We start from the raw sequence: 15,296 nt of genomic DNA, 5'->3' as shown, positions 1-15,296 counted from the left end.
CTGGGAGGCGTGGCCGACACTAATAAAGAGTGAGGCCCGCGCGGCAGCTGCGGTATGTTCCACCGCAGCTAGAGCCCCGGGTGGTCAGGTGGAGGCGAAGCGCGGCACTTCCGTCGACTTCACCCGCAGCGGTCCCCCGGTCTGTAGTCTCGCCGCAGCCACGGGAGAAAAGACGGAGCCCTCCGCCGCCACAGAAATGTGAGTTGACTCTGGTGTGGGGGGCTCCACACTTCCTCGCCAACTTCCACCCTCAGCGCCAGACTCTGCGGGACGGAAAATGGCGCATTGCAGCAGCTGCAGCGACACGGGGAAGCACCACCGCGCGCCGCCCCCAGACCTGGCCACCCCTGGGGAGAGAAGGCAGTACCCCATTCCTGCAGCAGCCACAGCCAGCACCCCACGGGCGGGGTAGGGGCGCGGGGGTCCCACCTTCATTGCACTGTCTTCTCTCGCCTGCGGGGCGCCTCATTCGGGTCTCTGTAATAGTGAAGCCCGGGACCGGGCGAAGGTGGGGCATGGAGACACTGGGGAGGGGGTTCAAGACCCTTTCTTGTTGTCTAATTGTACTTGCGGCCTCTGGAAACAGTAATGAGTAGTGCACCTGCCAGTTAGTAACTTGGGTTGCCCTGCAATGTCTGGATTTATGTATGCCCCTCATCCCAACTGTGACGCGTTACCCACCTCTCCCACACCCCTCTTGGCAGTACGCAAAGGTCCCGAAACTTATCTGACAGTTCTTTGGCGCCAGGCGAGCAGCTCAGAAAGACTCAAGGGGCAGTGGCATGTGATTCCAAGCAGCCATTCATCTCAAGGCCACCTGTATAGGAGGTGTTTTCCTGTCGTTGACTCTCAGCCAAGTATTTGGAAGAGAAATAGAACCAAGGATCCCTGCCTTCCCCCAACAAATCAATTTAGTCTCTGACCGTCTTCAACATCAGCCCCGTTCCCAAGATCCTGGGGGAGAACTGTGGCTAGACGAATCAAGTATTTCCCTGTCAGGACCACAATGAATTAAAAAAAGATTTTTCTTTCTTATTACTGTCTGGAGTCCTGGCTTGGTCCTAGATATATTTGTGTTGCTTCTCCTAGTGACAAAAAAGGGAAAAGATTTCATTAAGGTTTCATATGGGTTATGACTACCCCTGGATATTTTATTGCTGAGTGTTCCCAACTTCCAACAAATAGTAGGTGAAATGGTCCCTTCAGATGCTTTGTAACCATTTCATTTTTCTTTATTTGATTTCTACAGTTTTAAATGTATGTGATATTCTATGCATTTTGGCAAAGCCCTAAGATTCCATTTTTTTTTTTTTCCTCCTGCTTTGGGGAGGAGGGGGGATCCTTCTCAGTGGACTGGTTCCCAGTAGCAGGCATGTGGGATGAACTGAAGGAGGTGGAGAGAGCATGGTGACTAGCAGGGCATCACGAGATCTCTGACCTTAATCTTGTCATTGGTGCCACCATACTGGACTGCTTCCAAGATCAAATACTGGCTGCTACATACTGAATTTTCCACCTTCAGAGAACTAGATTGCTTAGCTCAGTAGTAACACAAGAGTCTTTTGGCTTCCATGGCTTTGTGTATTTCTTTTCTTTGCTTCTTTTGTGCTTTAGAGGGAAATGAGAAAGTGATTTCTTGAATGGGGATGAGTCGGGTATAATCAGCTGGTAAAGCCTTTCTGAAGTTATTCTCTATTTTTTTAAGACCAAAAGAAATTCACTTAGGGAGGAAGAACTTCTGGGTATTCTATTGTGAGTAGTCAAGGCATTTCCTTTTGGTGACTTGTGATGGTTTAATTCCTAATGCTTTTGCTCTTGGACTGGGCCTGGGAGGTATGTTTTTGAGATTCTGCTTCTGTTTGAGGAGTTCTTACTATAACATCTATTCTCCATCAAGTTTGAGAATCTCCCTCTGCCAGTGGAGTCTTCCTTGGGAGAGAAAAATCTCATGCCCTAGGTTAGACTTCTAGAAATTCTTTAGGAGATGAATTTAGCCTCCATTGTTGGGACATGGGAAGGAGCTTATGTTGAAGACCCTTTCTAAGGCTAAGGGAAAGTAAGAACAATCTCTGTGTATAGTAGTATAAACCAGGATTTCTCTTTGGGACATAAAGAACTAGGGGAGCCTCCTGAGACTTGATGCCAAATCTAGAAAAGGAAGGGACATGATGTTTGTGATGCATGTACATTGGGGACCATTACCCATATTTTTGCTTCCTGTCTATGTTCTTGGAACAGTTTCAGAACTAGCACAATTGCTTTGGGCCCCAGTTCTACCTAAGTAAAACCCCCATCTTCTCTGCCCCAAACAAAGCAAGCTAACAGTCCTGACTCAACTCTACCTACAGAAGCCTTGCCTTTGGTGATTTTCCCAAGTTGTCCTTGTGGCAGTCCCAACATACTAATGATTGTGTGAAACAACTGTTAACTAGATCCTCTTAAGCAGGGTCTGTCGGCTTGCCCTTTCTTCAGGCTTTGTGTAAAAGAGCTGCTCAGTCCACAAGCTTGTCCTGAGGGTTTAGTCTTTTGTGTGAATTTCTCCTAACCTGAATAGGAATTTTCCAGTTTGACTTCATGTGAAAGGCTTCTGACAGGAAAGTACCATCTAGTCTAAGACTGGCACATTTGTCCCCGTAGCCATTGTGCCAGAGGATATTTGAGTTTGGGTCAAAGGATAGCCCCAAGCAGGATCTCTTGATGCCATCCTGGATGTCCCTGAGCCCCATCTAAGTGTTGTTACAGGATTTTTTGTCTTTTGGTTCTTCCTGTATGCTGCATCTTCTTACTTGGTGTTGTCAAGAAGTTAGAATCCCTTCTAGTTGCATATAACCTAATCACCTTGGCGTTGGTGATGGGGGTGAGAATACATGGGATTCCTTTCTGTCTCGGTTACGTTGTGTACTTGGCCCACTTCTCTCCACAGGTCTGCTCCGGCTCAGCCGCCCACTGAAGGGGCAGAAGGGGCTGCCCCAGGTGGGGGCCCCCCTGGCCCTCCTCCTAATACGACCAGTAACAGACGACTACAGCAAACCCAGGCACAAGTGGAGGAAGTAAGTGGAGAGCTTTGTCTCTGAGAGTTTCCAGCTGCTAGAAGTTTAGAAACTTCTTTTTTTTTTTTTTTTTTTTTTTAATAGAAGGGCAAGGCATTCTTGAGTTACATGGGGCCAGACTTGTGATTCCCTTATTGTTCTTACCTCTGTCTCTAGCAAGGAAGCTTACTGGCTTTGTTTCTGCAACCTCCCTCAGGTGGTGGACATCATGCGTGTGAATGTGGACAAGGTCCTGAAGAGGGATGAGATACTGTCACAGCTGGATGACCGAGCTGACGCCTTGCAGGTGGGAGCATCACAATTTGAGAGCAGTGCTGCCAAGCTAAAGAGGAAGTATTGGTGGAAAAACTGCAAGGTGAGTTTTCTTTTTCTCTCTGCCTTTACTTCCTGGGCCTCAACTCTTAGAAGGGAAGAAAACCTTTGGGCGCATACCTTCCTTACCTCTAGTGGCACAGGATCTCTGCCCTGCAGAACTCGGGAGAAAACCTGAAAGCCTCCTTGAGATGCATTACCCTGAATTGGCCACCAGGGTAGGCTAGAGTATTCAGAACCACTAACTGGGGGACAGTGATACCCTGAGGAGTTTGGAAATGGTCAGTCAAGCTGCTTTTCCCCAAAAGATCCCTGGAAAAATTTCCCCTGGACATTCCCCACACACAACTAACCTCAGCATGATGGCTAGGCTAGATATATATTTAAATACCTGCAGCTTTTAGGAATGAGCTGAACACTTCATGATGAAAAATGAACTAGCTGGCTAAAGATCCCAAGTCTACACCTCCACTCGAGTTCCTTTCAAGGCCTTCGGGCAACAGGCGCTAAGCGAAACAGAGCAGGCTGCAGATGCTATAATGCTTCTGGGAAGCTTCAGATGTGGTGCAGGGTTAGGGTTAGGGTTAGGGTTACGGTTACGGTTATAGGTCTTTCCTCCTTCCCTAAATCCAAGGGCCCATTTTTGGTCAATGTTTCCTCAGATGATGATCATGCTGGGAGCTATCTGTGCCATCATCGTGGTAGTTATTGTAAGTAAGTATCGCTGAGGTTGCTGGTGGGGTGAAGAGGTGGGAAGGTCCTGGAGTCTTCTCCCAGCCCTGCCTGCCTGCCTGCCTGGGGAGTGGGGCTGCTCTGACTGAGGTATGGAGATCGCTGCTGTGGGGTCATCACCCGGTTTGGGAGGGAGGAAGGACTTCCTAGGTGGGCAAGCCTTCCCTCTGCAAGATATTGTGGGAAGATGGTCCCTCCTATTCTGAGGAATTGGGGCTATGCTGTTTGTCACTGGCTGGGCTTAGGGGAGACCATGGGGATGGGACACCTGCAACTGTAAGCCCCGACTGTCTAGTAACTTGATGTAATTTGCCCTCTTGTTTTCTCCTGTCTCTTTCTCTTTTCCATCTGGGACTTCCTGATTCCTGTGTCCAGTCTACTTTTTTACTTGAGAATGTGCCACCCCTTCCCTGTTCTCCATTGCCATCCAACTCATGTCCCCTTCCCTCTGTTTACTCTCTCAACAAACGTCCCCATCTACCTCCCTCCACCCCGTCCAGGCTTCTCCGTCGCCCACTCCTTCTTTTCTGTTGCTTTCATTTGCACTGTGTCCCTCAACACTAGAAATGCTGCTCGTGGCACTGTCCTGAAGTAACCACCTGAAGAGCAACAGCTGGCACCTTCCCCCTACCCCCTTCTTATGTACCCACTCAAGTTCCCCCAAAGCCAAAAAGAGTGGGAGGCCAAGAGAAGAGGAAGAGGTGTAGCTGGGGTGATATGCCCAAGAAGGTGCCAAGACCAGGGGGAGGAGAAGGGTATCTGGTGCCCGTGGTGCCACCAGGAAAGGCCAGGCCACTGGCAGGAGGAGGCTGTGAACAGCTAGAAGAATGGCAGCTCACTCAAGACTGCCCTGGTCACATGGGGCTCTTCTCCTAGGCCAGGCCTGCAGAGGATCCTGGGGTGGGCCCAGAGACCAACTTGGTTCTGGTGCGATACCCTTTTAGAAAGTCAAGCTTATTTTTGCAGTAATTTCTAATCTGTTAGTCCAAGATTTTCTATGTTGTCAGGGATATTACAGCCTTTTGCTTTGTTTTCTGGAGACCTAGAGTACACACGTTAATTGCTAAAGTACCAGCTTCATTCCTATCCTAGATGCAGCCCCATAAGCTCATGACTACAAGGGGCTGTCTCTCATCCACATTTTCTGCAGCATTCTGTGTTGTTCCTGAGAATACCAAATATAGAGCCAAAGCTTGGGACTCTCCATTTTAATTGTTGGCATAGATAAAGAGAGAGTATGTGTTAATTCCAGAGAGACAATGAGTCAAGGACCCAATCTGAAAATAACAAGATCGGAAGAAGCTACCTCTTGCCTGCTTTTTGAGGAGGGTCCTGTTCCTCCCTTCCCATTGATAAAGTGTGAAGTGTTAGGAATGAGGGTCCTTGGACTCTCAGGGGCTCCTTTTCTCTACACTATTCCCAGCTACTTGCCAAAGGCAAGGACGAGGCAGGAGGTCCTTCCTGAGGGTAGCCGATTCTGAGTGTTCAGAGAAGTCCAATATACTTGCCAGCCCAGTCTCAGGTGGGAGGCGGGACGGTCTGTAGACAAGTGTGCTTGTGGACTGCTGTGCTGTCATGGGGCCCTCTCATCGAGAGCCACCTGTCTGTTCTTCCTGCACTGTATTCCCCTTCTAAACCACCTGTACCCATCTGAATGCCACTTTGCCTCCTTTCCTTTCCTCTGCGTGGTTTGTGGGGACAGACAGTGGAAACTGAGGCGGCCACTGGTGGACTTCAGGATAGGGTGTTGAGTGGAACAGACCCAGGTGTGAGGGGAGGAGGGCAGGCTGGGAACAGGAGGGGGAGCACCCATGACCCTTTATTCTTCCCGTCTTCTGGCCCATGTGCAGGAAGAGGCTGAGGCCAGGCTGGGCTGGGTCTGGATGCCATTTTCCACGCAGCAGCATTTCATTGCGCAAAACCATCCTTCCTTTCCCTTTGCCCCCTTTCCCCACATTCCCTTCGTCCTGCCCCAGGGCAGGACTGAAGAGCTGGAAGAAAGCAGTCAGTGTACCCTCCCAACGGCCCCCCTCGAAGGTCTCCACTCTCCTCTGGGCTCCTCCTTGCCTAATGCAGGGGGTCACCGCTGGAGAAGAACCACCAGTGTCCTCGATGTGTCCCGAGCCTGGAGCCAATTCGCCCTCTTGGCCCACCTAGCCCTGTCACAGGAATTCTTTCCTGGGTTTCTGTCCCTCTGAGGCTCACCAGATGTAGTTGGCTTTGTTCTTTTGGGGATGTTTGCCCTTCTACTTTCTTTCTCACCCCACCCTGTACCCTCTTCTGTGTCTTTGCTGTTCCCCCCCCCGCCCCCCAACCACCCATGTGCATGAGCAAATATGCAACCAAACCCTGGGACCTTGCAGTCAAATGAAGCCAAGCTTCCCACATCCCCTTCTTCTTTGGTTTGCCATGAGGCGATGTGGGGTTTCCACTGTTTGTCTGTCATCACCTCTGTCTTTTTTCCTACCCCCAACCCCACACTTGTATAGAATAATAACAGTTGTACTTCCACCCAAGGCATGTGGCATATTTACCAATCTCATGTATTCTGAACAAAGGCAAAAAATATAAATTCCTACCACTATGCTGACTTGGTTGTTGTTTGGGTTGGAGTCACTGAGGAGGGGCCAGGGTGGGGGGTTGTTTTCCTTCTCTAGTCTGATGTTGTGTGAGGCCGGAAGGCTGGCTTACGTGTGCCGTGTGGTCTTCTCGAGATGAAAGATGTGTGTGTTGGCAGAGGAAGTGGTCTCTGCTCTTGTTCGTACCTGGAGCAGCCCAACTCTTCCAGGTGCTAGCGAGAGGAAGTGATGGCAGGAAGCTGAGTGGGCATCTCGAACATCACCTCACAAACAACTGCAGGTTTTCTCAGACACCTCCTGTCCACCTCCTTCCTAGGTCCCCAGGCTGCGCGGCCTGTCCCGGGGGCGTGCCGAGATGAGGCCTCAGCAAACAGGCCCGTTCCCCAGCAGCCTCACGTACAGTTTCCTTACGCCGAGTTCCACTGTGCTGACCAGACACAATTTAGAAATGGATGAAAAGAGACATCTTCCCCCTGCAGTTGAGGGACTGAGGAGTTTGTAGGTATCCTGAAATGCCGGGTAGCTGTCTAAAGGGGCACAACCTTAATTGCAGCTCAAGGGTACACAGAGCAACTGGCGTGGCGCCCCAAGGCTGCCTCTGAGGGCCTTCGTTTGACACCTTGAACACTCTGTGAGTCGGTGGCATGGCTAGGCTTGGGGACAGGGCTCATTTGGGTCCAGTGTGGGGAAAGATGGCAACGTGGCAAAGCTTTGTTTCTGAGGACACAAGGGGCTTTTATTTGGACAGAGTTCAAATGTTTGCATGTGATGGCCCAACCCCCACCCTTTTGCCCCCCGGCCCCTCACTTGCTCCTTTCTTAATGTCTTTCCATTTTCTTTTCCTACCACAGGCTTATTTTTAACCTCCACACAGACATTCTGCCTTCCTACCACCCTCTCACCTCTTCACGTTTTCTCCCTTGGTGTTCAGCCCAGGGACACGATGAAGGAAGGCAGAGACGTGCACAGAGCCAGAGCCCGAGCCCCTGTGACCTGTGCCTTCCTCATGCTTTTCTTCAGGCCTTTTTGATTTCTGACACTTGGCTAGGGTCCTTCTGGGAGAATGTGACTACTCTTTCTTCTTACTGAGGCAGGAGAGTGGTTACCGAGAGGGCCTCAGCGTCTTGGCAGACCTCGGTGAGGGAGCTAGGGGAAAACAAGGGGGTAGGAGGTTGGTTTCAGTTGGGGTAACCCCATAAATGGTGGGGGGATGGGCTGGGACTCGGGACACTTGGGTTTCATCCTTGGTCTGGGTGGGGAGCGGGCTACAGCTGGCTAATCTTCAGGTGAAGAGGGGCTGGGGCAGGGCTAAGGACCAGCAGGAGCTTACCTGGCCATCTCTGGAGCCCCAGGAACAACAGTGTAAGAAGGAAGAGGCTGCTGGCCAAGAGGACTCCAAAGGCCGTTTTCTGCTCTGTAGGTTGAAAGCAGCATAGGCAGGAATTAGTAGGCAGGAATCCTTTCTGAGCCCAAGCCAGATCCCCAGCAAGAGGAACAAAGGAGGGAGGGAGGGAGGGAAGGAGAGGGAGAGACAGACAGACACCCTATCACTGGTGAAGGAGCTCATAGCAAGTGTTCTGCTTTTGCCCAGAAACTGGGCACACTGTAGTATTCATACTTGTTCAAGATTGTTGGGTGTCCGTGTGTTCCTCCACACGGGATTTCCTACCTCTTCCACCCTGGGACATTTTTAATTGCTTCACGAGAGCGATTTAGATTAGATTAATTGTTGACGGGTAAACTGGAATTTTGCAACTAGCTGGGGAATGGTGTAAGCTGAGGCAAAACTCCCAGTTTTTGGGAAACTTGGCAGTCTGGCGAGCCACCAAATGATGCCCAGTGTTCCTGGATGTTTGCATCTCTTGTCAAAAACCTTTCAATGACATTCTGTGACTTCAGCATGAAATTCCAGCTCTAAGGCCCATTGTGATCTACCCACTAATAGCCAGAGAGGGTTGAAGGCAGTAGGGGAGCCCATTTTTCATATTTTCTTTTTTTACCATTTATGAGGTAGGTGACTTTGGGCAAATTTCTTAACATCTGTAAGTGCCAGTTTGCTCAACAGTAAAATGGGAGTTGTGATAATACATGTGATCGTACAGCTGAGTGCTTGATTCATGTAAATGCTCAATAAATGTAGTTACTTTCAAGCTTTAGAGCCACTTCTCTCTTTTCCCACACACCCTTGGCTCTAGCTGTGCAGTTCCCACATTTTCCTTAGACTTATAATTTGGCCGTCAGATGCGCCCTTTTTCCCATCTTAGCTGTTCCCTTCCCACTGAGCTAGCTAGCTTGGCTTGAATGTCTCCTCCAGGCTGTCCTCTGTGACTGCCTAGTCAGTCCCTCCAACCTGACTAAGCGCCTTGAGGGCAGGAACAATTCACCCTTGATCTCCCGCTGTCAGTACATCGCCTGGTACCCTGGAACCTGGGGTGTAATGATGCATCTCGGCATGTGGTAGCAGCTATGGAGGCTGCCACCTTGGGAAAGGAGCCAAGGCTGAACAAAGTGCTGAGGGAAGCAGAACAAGGCCAAAGATGAGCTGGGGCAGGCGAGTCATGAGCCCAAGTATGGAGGTGGGGAAAAGAGGGCACTCCTAGTACCTGGTGGGGCAACCCAGGCGGTGGACCTAAGGGGCTCCTCCAGGGAGATGTGGGTGACCTGGCAGGTGTAAGTGGTGCCTTCAGGGCCAGGTTCTGCCTTCAAGAAGGAGGAGACGCTGTAGGTTCCTGCTGTGCTTTGTCGGAGGCTGGAGAAGGAGGCCCCAGAGACGGGGACTGGGGCTCCACCTGGCTCTTCTCGGATCCACGACACAGTCACGTCCAGAGGATAATAGCCAGCGATGTTGCAGATGAGGGTGGGTGGCAGCGCTTTGTTTGTCAAGCTTAGTTGTACTTTGGGGGAAGCTGGAAGAAAGAACGAGGAATCAGATTCTAGAGGGATCCAGCCGGACAGCAGAGTTGCCCAAAGCATTCTCTTCCTGCTGGGAGTGAGAGCGGGTTGTGGGAGCTCAGTGGAGTGCCAAGGGGGCTGTAATGGGTCCACTCTAGATGCGGGCCAGGAGGGGTGCGCCTTCCACAGGTAATTGAAAAGCAATAGGAAAACCAACAAAAGGTTGGCTTCTTATCATCACTATAAGCTGGCGATTTAAAAGGACGTCAGTGATGAAATACTCCTGCCTGGGGCGCCTGGGTGGCGCAGTCGGTTAAGCGTCCGACTTCAGCCAGGTCACGATCTCGCGGTCCGTGAGTTCGAGCCCCGCGTCAGGCTCTGGGCTGATGGCTCAGAGCCTGGAGCCTGTTTCTGATTCTGTGTCTCCCTCTCTCTCTGCCCCTCCCCCGTTCATGCTCTGTCTCTCTCTGTCCCAAAAATAAATAAACGTTGAAAAAAAAAAAATTTTTATTAAAAAAAAAAAAAAAAAAAAAAGAAAGAAATACTCCTGCCAGTCAGACAGCCCCTCCATGGTTTGCCGCTGCTCCTTCTTAGGATGTGCTCCAGAGGACGGAGGTACTTGGAGACAGCCAGCCAGGGCAGGGCAGCAGGCTCCTGGGCTGGGAAATTGCGTACTGGAATTACCCTGGAGTCTGACAGAGAACAGTCTGCACTTCTAGGATGGAGATGGCAGTTAGGTTGTGGCCATTCAGCCTGCTTCTCAGAAAATTGCCCTTGTGTTGGATGCTGTCCTGGAAAACACCTCCATAGGCATATCCCTTCCCCTCTCCTTGGGGAACCGAAAATGACCTCACCTTGGACGTGGAGCTGGACGATCTGTTGGGCTTGGTACAGAGAGGTGGTGATCTGGCAAATGTAGGTCCCCTCGTCCTTCAGGGTGAGGCTAGGCAGGGTGAGGGAGGCATCCCCGGCCAGGAGTAGCTGCTCTGACTCCAGGGAGGCACCCTCCCGCTTGGCCTGCCGCTGCCCCGTGGTCCAGCTGTACACCAGCTGGCCGTGGCCCTTATGTTGCAGCCGCCACTCCACGCCAGTCAGGTCTAAGCCCGGGGCCACGGAGAAGCCACAGTGCAGGGAGGCTGAGGACCCCAGCAGGAAATTCAGCAATGGGGTCTGTGTTGTCACTTGGAGCTCCACTATAGTGAGAAAAAGAAGGGTGACTGTGGGCTACTTCCTCCTCGAGTCCACCTGATCGCTAAGCTGTGGGCATGTTGTGGGCGTATGCCTGCCCCTGCCTCCTTCCTGGACGTTTCCCATCAGGTGCAACCACAAAATGGGGCGCGTGGGTGGCACAGTTAGGCATCTGACCCTGGATCATGGCTCAGGTCATGATCTCACAGTTCATGAGTTCAAGCCCCACGTTGGGTTCTGCACTGATGGTGTGGAGCCTGCTCGGGATTCTGTCTGTCCTTCTCTCTGCCCCTCCCCTGCTTGTGCGTGCTCTCTCTCTCTCTCTCTCAAAATAAATAAATTAAAAAAAAAAAAAAAGATGGAACCACAAAGAAATGGTGCTGTGGAAAAGCAGCATGGCACACATGGTAATCCTAACTATTTTGGAGTCACTTACCCCTGGATAATCTGACGAAAGCTATGGACGTCTCACCAGAAAATTACACATGCAAAATTATGTGTTACCATTGACCCTCAGGTAAGACCACTGGAATAGCAGCAAAAGCTTTGGAACCCTGCTTCTTCCACTTAATAGCTCTGTGACCTTTGGCAAGGCAGTAAGGGTTGCCAAGGTCATCTGCTTAAGGCGAAGCTGCTGCGAAGACTAAATAGGAATAAGAGATTTAAAAAGCACCCAGTGGTAGTATTTGTGCCAAACATGCTGAAGCTGAATCCAATGACGAAAACAATCAGACACATCCAAATGGTGGGATACTCTACAAGACAGCAGGCCTGGACTCTTCAAAATGTCAATGCTAGGAAAAGACTGTTCTGCAGTAAAGGAGGCTAAAGGCACAGGACAACTGAATGCATGACCCTTGTTTGAATCCTGGACTTAAAACAAAAACAAACTAGAACGTTAGTGGGACCACTGGAGAAATTTGAACTTGGACTCTATATTGACAGTACTATTGCATCAATTTAAAAATTTCTTAAGTCTGGCGGCACCTGGGTGTCTCAGTCGGTTAAGCGTCTTGACTTCGGCTCAGGTCATGATCTCACGGTTCATGAGTTCAAGCGCCACATCCAACTGTGCACTGACGGTATGGAGCCTGCTTGGGATTCTCTCTCTGCCCCTTCCCACTTGTATGTGCGCACATACGCCCATTCTCCCTCTCTCTCAAAATAAATGAACGTTAAAGAACATTTCTTAAGTCTAATGCTCAGTGGTGTACCAAGTAATGGTAGGAATGGACTGCCTTGGCAGGGAGGAGTGTTTTATCAGTGATAGTGTTCAAGATTGTCAATATGGTGGTGATGTAATGGTGAGAATATGTTCTTAAAGTCTTTACACACTGTACTCCCTTATTGCCTGCACCACCCTAGACTGCTCCCCACCTTGATTTGCTGCCAAGGTGATGGTTTTGTGATTATGAAAGAGAATATCCTTGTTTTTGGTTATAAACTTTGTGTTATGAGCCAATACATGACATACATGGAAACATTTGGGGTGAACTGTTGGAGTGTCTGCAATTTACTTTCAGTTCAGGGAGGGATACCTATCCTTTCATCTATCAAGAGAGAGAATGCGGCAAGACATTAATAATTGGTTGATACAGGGGCATCTGGGTGGCTCAGTAGGTTAAGCTACCAACTTCGGCTCAGGTCATGATCTCATGGCAGGTGAGTTCGAGCCCTGTGTCAGGCTCTGTGCTGACAGCTCGGAGCCTGGAGCCTGCTTCGGATTCTGTGTCTGCCCCTCCCCTGCTCGTGCTCTCTCTTTCCTTCAAAAATAAATAAACATTAAAAAATAATTGGGTGAATGGTATACAGGTGCTCATTACATTATTCTTTTACCTTTTTGTAGGTTTGAAATATCCCTACAAAAGGTAGAAAGACAGGGGGGGATTACCTCCCCCAAAGGGGGAATACCCTAGCATGGCTTAGGGGGAATACCTAAGCTATGCTAGGACTATGGCTGACACTGGACAGACATGAGAACCCCTCTTTTCTGCTGTGGCAGGGTAAAGTTAGGTTGAGTCTTCTGGGGCTTTCTAAGGATAAGAGGCTAGCCCCCTAATCTCTGCACCTGGTTGTCCTCTTTTTGGAGGCAAAATACTGGATTTGAGGAACTCTGGAGAAGCCTATCATCATGTTCTCAATTTCCTGTGTCCTCTGGGATGTACCAGGTTGGAAAGGGCAAGAACCAGGTTTTGCTAATAAGAGTTAATGAACAAATCCTGCATGTGCGTCACTCTAATCATCTTGAAGCACCAGAACAGGCTGGCTTTCACCGCGATACAACTGGTGCTTGGTTTAATAAGACTGCTATGGACAGCGTACGTGAACAGAGCCTCGCATGTCATTTCCTCACACAAGGGAGGTGAAAATGATCCCAATCCAATCCTTTGGGTCTTTAGGAGAAAGGACTGAGGCTAGGGGACACCCTGAGATGACTGATGTGGATGGAAGTGTACTTATTCCCTTCCTTCTTCTAGTCCCCCATGAGCTGCCCACTTGAAAAAACCCACAACTTTATTTCTGCTACTTTTAATTTTCTCACCTGCAGTCTGCACCATCCCCTGGGGGCTCAGGGGCAGCTTCAGTGTGGGGTGCAAGACAGCCCCATTCTCAGCATCCCTGAGAACCTTCATCACCATGGAGACACTAGGTCCCCCTCCGGGTACCTGCACGTTGGCGATGAACGAAGCTTTCTTAGTGGCCTGGAGGAAATAGTGGGAGATCTCACAGGACACCTCCTTCCCGTTGCAGTCAGCATGGAGTAAGGCCTCGGCTTGAGGAATCGGTACCAAGTTCACTGGGGGAGAAGGGCAGCACAGAGGTCTAGTTGGATTGAGGACACCTGGGTCCATGGGAAACAGGTGCGGTGGGTGTCCTCAGGAACTGAGCCGTCCCAGCGGAGGGAGCCCAGAAAGATTGAGACATAGGGTGGAGGGCTCTTACCTGAGGCCTCGAAGGTAACAGGTGGGTTGTCTTTGGCCAGTGTGCCCCCTTGGAAATCAGTGAAGGCTTCCAGGGAGCCGTCATCCAGCACTGGTACCTGCCTCAGCACGAGCAAGGCCTCCACCGTGGTCCTACTGCCGGCAAGACTTCCAGGGTGCCTGTCTTCCTCCACCAGGAAGCAGTCTAGGACCACATCCACCTTACGCCACTGCCTTTCTTCTGCAGGTTAAAGACAGGAGTGAGCACCCTCTTGCCCAGAGAGTTGCTTCTGTACTCGCCTCGCACCCCAACTGTGGAGTCATCAAGGAAGGTGTAGAAGTTGTCATCCAGGGTCCTAGCTGTCTCTGTGTCCCTCTCGTCACCCCCAAACCAGCTTTCTGGGAAGCACCTGCTAGTCCAGGCACATACCTGGTATGAATTAAAGTCCTGATTTACATTGGTCAGGAGAGTTTATGTTTTTATTCTCATTACAACTGCCAGCCAAAAAACTCTCTCTTCAGTCAAAGGAATTCTCGGCAAAAGCACATAAATGAGCAAAATTGCCACTGGGAGAGGAGACAGGCCGCCCGTGTGGCGAGGGGAGTTGGCACAATTTCCCAGCCAGCCCACTGGGTCTACTCAGCTTTCTGCGGTTACAGGTGGCCTTCCCCTCCCCCACCTCCAGGGCACACCTCCCGGGGATTTCCCAGCTTTCCGCTTGGGAAGGTGTCTGCTCCCGGGCAGTGCCCTCTCCACTAGGCCCCCCACCGCATCCCCCAGGAGGCCTCTCTTCCTTTGCCCTTTCCCACAGGCTGCGGCCTCCTCCCCAACACCATTGGTTCCTTATTTTGCCAGCCTTTCTCCTGTTGGGCTTAGGAGGCTGCTGGAAGTCGGCCCCCTCTCCCCACCCCCTTCCCCTTCTGGAATCTCGGGGTGGGTGGGTCCCTGGTACGCCCTGGGCCCAACACCCCCACCCTCCTCTTCCCTCCCCCTCCCCCCACTCCGGCCGGCGCTCCCGCTCACCTGGGTCTGCCGCCACGCGGGACAGGGCCAGGCAGAGCAGCAGGCACCAGCCCTGCCCCGCGCCCATGGGGGCTGCGCTGCCACCCCTCCCGCCCCGCCCCGCCCCGCCGCCCTTCCCCACTGCTCCGGCGGGCGCGTCCCGGCTGGAGAAGAGGGGCTCTCCGAACCACCCTTTCTGGCCTGTAGCTTTCTCTCCAGCCCTTGGCCTCCTCCTCTTTCGCTTTCACTTCGAGTGTTACCGCGGCTGCTTCTGCCTGGGAGTGAAACCACTAACTAGGCGCGCGTGCCAGCGTCGTGATCACGGTTCTCCTTTCTTCCCCCGCCTCCCGCAAATCCTCTCGTTCTGTCAAGACCTGACTTCAACGGCATGTACCCTTGGACCCCCCACCCAAGAGAGCGGAGCCGAAGTAAGGGAGGGGGTGGGGGGAGGCAGAGACCGAAGCCAGAAGCAGTATCCCCAGGAGCCTGGGAACCTTTCTTCATTTTCGGTTGGTGCCACACCCCCTGGCGGTCCTCCTCCGGCGACTGGGGCGGGCCCCTAGCACCAGTCCGCCCAGGAGAGAGCTCCTCCTTCAGATCCCGGATCTGGGAGTGGCTG

At 51.4% G+C, this 15,296-nt stretch overlaps 2 protein-coding genes across 5 annotated transcripts; one reads left to right on the top strand and one right to left on the bottom strand.

Moving 5' to 3' along the window:
* Positions 1 to 48: 48 nt before the first annotated feature.
* VAMP1 (vesicle associated membrane protein 1) lies at positions 49 to 14,132 on the top strand. 3 transcript variants are annotated; one of them, XM_047064819.1, is made up of 5 exons: positions 49 to 198; positions 2,924 to 3,050; positions 3,247 to 3,405; positions 4,025 to 4,076; positions 13,922 to 14,132. In XM_047064819.1, coding segments are annotated over exons 1-5 (345 nt in total). In that variant the 5' UTR covers positions 49 to 196; the 3' UTR covers positions 13,927 to 14,132. The 3 variants fall into 3 exon arrangements, with proteins under 3 accessions (XP_046920775.1, XP_046920773.1, XP_046920774.1); XM_047064817.1 differs by lacking the exon at positions 13,922 to 14,132 and adding an exon at positions 11,271 to 11,782; XM_047064818.1 differs by lacking the exon at positions 13,922 to 14,132 and having other exon boundaries at positions 4,025 to 6,678.
* TAPBPL (TAP binding protein like) lies at positions 6,313 to 15,285 on the bottom strand. Of its 2 annotated transcripts, none has more exons than XM_047064813.1 (7): positions 15,136 to 15,285; positions 13,697 to 13,915; positions 13,296 to 13,550; positions 10,420 to 10,758; positions 9,277 to 9,579; positions 8,004 to 8,087; positions 6,313 to 7,819 (listed from the first exon to the last, which is right to left on the bottom strand). In XM_047064813.1, exons 1-7 carry the CDS (start codon positions 15,179 to 15,181, stop codon positions 7,776 to 7,778), a joined length of 1,290 nt encoding a protein of 429 aa, XP_046920769.1. In that variant the 5' UTR covers positions 15,182 to 15,285; the 3' UTR covers positions 6,313 to 7,775. The 2 variants fall into 2 exon arrangements, with proteins under 2 accessions (XP_046920769.1, XP_046920768.1); XM_047064812.1 differs by having other exon boundaries at positions 14,699 to 15,247.
* Positions 15,286 to 15,296: the final 11 nt, after the last annotated feature.

The sequence above is a fragment of the Lynx rufus genome, unplaced genomic scaffold (genome assembly GCF_022079265.1).
Source record: "Lynx rufus isolate CCGP_SWC_20201006 ecotype Redwood Valley unplaced genomic scaffold, mLynRuf1.p SCAF_7, whole genome shotgun sequence".
Taxonomy (NCBI): Eukaryota; Metazoa; Chordata; class Mammalia; order Carnivora; family Felidae; genus Lynx; species Lynx rufus.
Note: the sequence above shows the minus strand (reverse complement) of the source record. Positions and strands in the feature narration are given on the sequence as shown.

Coding starts and splice junctions, on each gene's coding strand:
- VAMP1 (XM_047064817.1), top strand. Junction 3,406..4,024: donor ATTGGTGGAAAAACTGCAAG/GTGAGTTTTCTT, acceptor ATGTTTCCTCAG/ATGATGATCATGCTGGGAGC. Junction 4,077..11,270: donor CATCGTGGTAGTTATTGTAA/GTAAGTATCGCT, acceptor ATTGACCCTCAG/GTAAGACCACTGGAATAGCA.
- TAPBPL (XM_047064812.1), bottom strand. CDS start 14,765: ATGGGCGCGGGGCAGGGCTGGTGCCTGCTGCTCTGCCTGGCCCTGTCC. Junction 9,580..10,419: donor CGTCCAGCTCCACGTCCAAG/GTGAGGTCATTT, acceptor TCTTTCTTCCAG/CTTCCCCCAAAGTACAACTA. Junction 7,820..8,003: donor GGGGCTCCAGAGATGGCCAG/GTAAGCTCCTGC, acceptor GTTTTCCCCTAG/CTCCCTCACCGAGGTCTGCC.